This window comes from Phoxinus phoxinus, assembly GCF_949152265.1.
Source record: "Phoxinus phoxinus genome assembly, chromosome: 23".
Classification (NCBI taxonomy): domain Eukaryota; kingdom Metazoa; phylum Chordata; class Actinopteri; order Cypriniformes; family Leuciscidae; genus Phoxinus; species Phoxinus phoxinus.
This window is the reverse complement of record NC_136898.1, coordinates 12,280,018-12,286,017: the sequence shown is the minus strand read 5'-3', so window position 1 is coordinate 12,286,017 and position 6,000 is coordinate 12,280,018. Positions and strand designations below refer to the sequence as shown.

Sequence of the window (6,000 nt, the reverse complement as noted above, 5' to 3'; positions counted from 1 at the left end):
AGCTTGCTTTGATTCAGTGGGAAATAAAACACACAAACTCACCGCAGCGCTCTGAAGCGAGATGTTTTGAATTTCACCAAAGGCTTGCCTGAGATCAGAGACTTGATATAACTATCTGGGCAAGAGACAAATTCACTTGGTTTCGCTCGCCTTTCCAACTGGCAGGCTTCACAAAGTTACTTGACATTCCCGTTTGAACTCCTTTGAAAAAAACGGCCTCCATCTTTGAGCGTCTGTAACAAGATGCAAGGAGAGATAGCCTGACCGGTCACAACCTACAATCTTGATGTTCACTGTAAAGATCTTTATCGGATTTAATCTCGCACACATGCCCGCCAGCCATTACCAGATGGAAAGCTGGCAACCGCCGCGGCGGATTTCACAAATGGATGATGTGCAGCGAGGAGCACAACACCGAACAGATGTCAATTACCAAATCAAAGCGTGAATTACATTATCGGTGCTTTTAGATTTCAGCAGACCTTTGTCTCGCAGCACAAAGTCAATCCGATTTACTGATGCGCGCACGGATATTCATACGGCAAACTTCCCACTCAAGGCATCCAGAAGTGAGGAAAATAACTCAATTGAAGGTCAAATGAGCAAGTAACGAGAAACGGCCCTGGAAAAGAGGAAGCCGGGTCTGCTAGGGGAGGCGATAAACATTTCCATTTCTCTCTGCCACGCAAGAACAAAGGTGCAAGGAAAGGTGAAAGAGAGAAAAGAGCACAGAAGCTTTTTGTGTGAAAAAGGTGTTTAAACTTGACAGCGCCTTAAAGGAGAAACAAAACTGAGCTGTGATTCTGCCTTTGCTAGCCTGAGGCCATTCACAGCAGCTCAGAGTCAGAGCTCTGAAGAGGCAAAAGACCTGCGGTGAGAACCATTTACACCACAAAAACACTCGGAATGCATATTTTCTGCCTTTTCTTACACTTTTATCACACGCAAGAACATCTGCGATCACCCTATGGGCAGATGTGCACTTAGGAGTGATGGATGCCTTAGTTATTTTTATGTATCCTTTTGTAGGTGCATATACTGCACATCAGACAAGAGGAAAAACTCAACAGCTTCTATTAGGGACATTACAAACGATTTTACATGGGCGAGAATGACTATATAAGTGATGCAAAAAGTGATTATTTTTTTTTAAATAACACAAGGTTGAGTCAAGCCTCATGGTGTAATCTGGCTCAGAAAAAAAAGTACATTCTTGTACTGGATTTTTCTACTCTAATGTGAAGTACATGGGCCAACTTTGATTGCAAATTAAATCAGAGCATTTTCTAAAGCTTTCATAACACAGAAAACCATTGTACTGGAGCAAAAGGAGCATGTGATTGGACAAGTTATTTGTTATGCTCCAATCATTGATCATGCCATCACTGAACACGCATAAGCGTTTCCATGTGTACTCCAGGTTGTGGAACTGGTATTTTTAGATGAAACAAGAGCACCCCCATGTGGATCTAACGGAAATGTTATTTTTTAATACCACAGATAAAGGATGGTCTATCTGAAATATTAAAGTTTATGTAAATGCCTTTAATATCCAGTAAAATTGTTGGTGCTTTTTGTGACTTGGAGTTTGGCAACCCAAACTGTTTATAATGCCAGCCAAATATGTTCTTCTCAATATGTGCTAAATAAAGGTGAAGTGAGATAATATGCAACTACAAGTAAGCCATAAGGAAACAAGGTCTTTCCAAAAAGATGATTTAATACAAATGTTCAAAGGATTGACATGTAAACAACCAAGGTAACAAAAAAAAGTCAGACGTCACACTTCAAGAAAAGTTGAATGTGTGCCAAGAAAATACAGTTAAATGCTGGTCAAGAAAACAGACCAATAATATCACTGCTAAGTGCCCTGGACACACACATCCAGTTGGACACTCAAATACACAATTTACTAACAACCTAACACACTGTTTAGAAAACATCTACTTCTACAGCAAGCTGCTTTGTGACCTGAATTAAACCAATCCTTAAGGACAGGCCAGAGAATGAGCATCCAATTCACGTAAGACTTAAAGGACGCTTCCTGGAAAGTCAATGTTATTTTGAGTCAAATATAGACTGTGGATTTCGCTGGCAACAGAATATGGAATTGCGATCTATATTTTAACCTTTCAGTACATTTTGTCCTTCGTTTTAAAAATGGTACTCAGTGATTTGACTTTTCGTATATATAATATAAGTACAGTTTACTTTAAACTATGTCAAATTAGATTATCTTTTATTACCTTCATTCCAGATGTTTTCATCACTTGTGGTATTGGGATGCCAAAATGGAGGATTTTGAGTGGATTGACTTTAAATGAAATATTCTCAGCACTAGTCCAACAGCTGCAAGACATCTATCATTATAATGCTTCGTAGGTTCATAAGTAGATTTGTACGACCAAGACTCCAGTAACATGATACTTAACTTTTACATGGGACAAAATACTCATTCCAATCTATGCACAGTCCATCAACATTTCTATTTGCCTGTGTGTTGTCACAGTGTCTGTGTGCTGGAGCTGATGATGTCCATGAAGGTGGCCTCGATCTGATAGCACAGCTGTACGTCAGGATCGGCTCCGCCCAGCTCCTCTGCGGATCTCTTTGGTAGAGAGAGTTTGGATTCGGATAGAGGCATTTCCTGTGGCTTCTCTCTCAGATACTGAAGCCCTAAACACAAGAGCACAGTGTATTAGATCTTAATCTAGGGCTACATGATTTGGCAAAATCATAGTGTGATTATCTTGATAATCACTGAGAAATATACTGAGAAATGACAACCTCATATTGCCTAACTTAAAAATCTCTTTAAAGCATCAAATGAGTAAAATAATTGAATCTAAAATCTTGTCATATCCCCACGACACCCCAACAGCCATTGAACATTACAAAATGTAAAAACAATTAAGTCAAATAAGACAAGAACACACTCACTGGCAATGAGAGGGTCAATGTCTCTGGCCTTGGTGGTGACATCAGCAGCGGACACCTGTCCCACCTGAACCAGCAGGGACATGACATCATCGAAGAGTGGAGGGAAAGCCTTGCAGAACGAAACTAGGCATGGCAGCGTTGGCATGAAAAATGCAAAGCGCTTGGCACGGGTCAGTACTGTAACGGATACCAAAAATGAGTTACCGGTACATAAGTGAATATATTGGACCAGTTTTTGGTTGCTTTTGAGAACAGATGCACGAGATAACATTAAACTTAAATGATCTAATACACAAATGTAAGGAACTGCAGGATTTTAGAGTGCTCAAGACTCCTCTGGTTCTCATTCAATAAAACATAATAAATGGATGGCTGATGCATAATTTATAAACACTGCAGATGAAGGTTTGTTATAGACAGTAACAAATGGCCAGCAGAGGGCAGTGTGTACAAAGATAATCGGACAAGTTTGCACAGGCTGGTTTTTGTTACAAAAAAAGTCAGGGTAATAGTCTGATCTCTCCAATTATCAATGTTATTTTTAGACACTCTTTAATAAAATGCCAGCCCTAATAAATGAATAAGAACGGAGACCAAGATAAAGAGAGAATGGAAGAGAGATAAAGAATCAGATGAGAGTTATTTTACCAGTGAGGAGGGTACCCATCACACTAATGGCAAGACGTGCCACACTGAGGGATTTGGGCAGGGCGTACTGGGTGCACAGATGGGACAACAGCTGTATGGCGAAGATCTGTGGCAGAAAAAACAAAACTGCCATTAGCATCAAGCCCATAGGTCAACCCTGAGGGCTCACCATGTGTCAGCAATTTGAATGATGCAATACACACTCTTAATGCTTCAACTTGTAGCTGTACAGCTCTAACTTAAGTTGTAGTATATACTATAAAGAGTCTCACATCCTATTGAGCATACTAAATATAGTAAACCACGTACATCTGTATCTCATTTAGATACATCGCTATGGTTATAATTTATGGCATTCACACCTAAATTCAAATGATGCTGTCACTACCAGAACTAAGTACATGGTCCATTTAGTCCTGGCTAATAATATGGATGGACACATTGATAGTTGCTTACCTGTTTCTCCAGCTGTGGCTGAGCGAGGAGTTCTGGGATAAAGTCTAGACAGATGTGCATGGAAGGAATTCCTGCCACCGTCAGAGGAAGCAAGGGCTGTGGATAACCCTGTAGAAACATTTTAAGAACATTTAGAAAACCTGAAGAACTCAAATAGAGCTTAGAAAGAAAATTTGAGATTTCTTTTTATTTATCTATCCCTCTTTTTTTTTTTTTTACTGATTTACATAAAACTAATTGCAGTTTAATTTCAACATTTCCAAAATTATGTTCACATCAACAGGAAAATGACCTTATTACACGTTCCTGCTAAATTTGAAAAAATGATTAACTGGTACATATTTAAAAAAATATATAATAATAATAATTTGATGAAAAATACAGTAAAAACAGTAATATTGTGAAATACCGGTAGCATTACAATTTAAAATAACTGTTTTCTAAGATGATATCTTTTAAAATTTAATTTTTTCCTGTGATGGCAAAGCTGAGTTTTCAGGATTATTACACCAGGCTTCAGTCACATGATCCTTCAGAATTGCTTTTTGGTGCTCAAGAAACATTTGTTGAATCAATGCTGATAACAGTTTTGCTGCTTAATAATTTTGAGGAAACTGTTATACTTTTTTAAAGGATTCATTGACCAAAAAAAAATACAAAAAAATGGTACTGATCCTAAACTTTAGAACGGTAGTATAACTTGCTCCACCTATTTTAACCGCTCCCTTTCAACCACCTGTCATACAGAGACCACTTTTCTCAAATCAATCTAAACCATTCCCAATGGATACAATTAAATCCCGCCCTACATTTCTTTTCTCACTGAATATCCTGTTTCACTCTAAAATGCGTAAAAGAAAAGACGTCAAATACAAAAGCAAGTAATCTGAAAATGGAAACATTGTGTGTACTGTGTTTTAAGACTTTCATGAGGTTTGATCATTACATCGTATGTATATCATTATAATGGTAATCACTGTTCTGTAAAGAGATTTAGTTACCTGGAAGTGTACTAGTTTGGCAATGTTGGGGTCTGCGATGAACATTTGGTGCAGCAGGCAGCAGATGAGGCACTGCACCTCCCTCAGGTCACTGAGCAGTCCGCCCTCTGCCTCGCATTCCCGCTGGGACCCCCGCCCAAAAACTGCGTCGCCCACCTGCTTCCGCATGGGAATACCTGGAGCAGACTGAACGCTCCTCAACAGACTGTCTGCTCCTCCACCTCCTCCCAGCTGCAGCTCCTCATGAGGGGACGGCAAACACACCTCCAGCAAGATCTGTACTGCTGCACTGTCCTGAAGGTGGACAAAAACAACACACATATGCCTAATGTACAAAACTCATGATTCAGAGTATTAGAGAGGTGTGTGTGTGCGTGCATGTGTCTACCTGAGCAGCCAGCAGAGCATTCTTTAGCTCCTCTCTGGTGACCTCAGGTGTGTCAGGTTGGCCACCGAGCCCAAGGTTTGATACGGTCTGAGCCTGTCGCTCAAATTCAGCCGTCTCCTTCAGGTGGGCGTTCAGGTAGGCTTTAGATGCCAGCAGGTAGCCGTTCAGCATGTGAAGAGTGATGTCCATTAGTGGAGGACACCTTCAGAAGAACAAACACATATAATGTAATGTAATATACACAAACATTTGAAAAAAAAAAGCAGCACAACGGTTTTCAACATTGATAATAATAATAATACATGTTTATTAAGCAGCATATAATAATTATTTCTGACACTGAAGACTGGAGTAATGATGCAATCACAGGAATACATTATATATTTAAAATATATTAAAATAGAAAACAGCATTTTTTTTTTTAAACTATATTAAATTGCAATAATATTACATATTACTGCTTTTACTATATTTTTGATCAAATACATTCAGCCTTGGTAAACAATTAAATTCTTCAAAAGTTGTAGCTACCTCAAACTTAATCGAATAAAAAAATTAAATTAAATA

At 38.9% G+C, this 6,000-nt stretch overlaps 1 protein-coding gene across 1 annotated transcript in view; it reads right to left on the bottom strand.

Moving 5' to 3' along the window:
* Window positions 1–1,705: 1,705 nt before the first annotated feature.
* Window positions 1,706–6,000, bottom strand: part of ints2 (integrator complex subunit 2) — a 28,216-nt gene continuing 23,921 nt past the window's right edge. The window contains exons 20-25 of the mRNA XM_079600772.1: window positions 5,434–5,635; window positions 5,046–5,339; window positions 4,045–4,152; window positions 3,589–3,694; window positions 2,941–3,117; window positions 1,706–2,676 (exon numbers count right to left, since the gene is read on the bottom strand). Of these exons, the coding sequence (XP_079456898.1) occupies window positions 2,504–2,676; window positions 2,941–3,117; window positions 3,589–3,694; window positions 4,045–4,152; window positions 5,046–5,339; window positions 5,434–5,635 (1,060 nt within the window). The 3' untranslated portion in view covers window positions 1,706–2,503. The remainder of the gene's footprint in view (window positions 2,677–2,940; window positions 3,118–3,588; window positions 3,695–4,044; window positions 4,153–5,045; window positions 5,340–5,433; window positions 5,636–6,000) is intronic.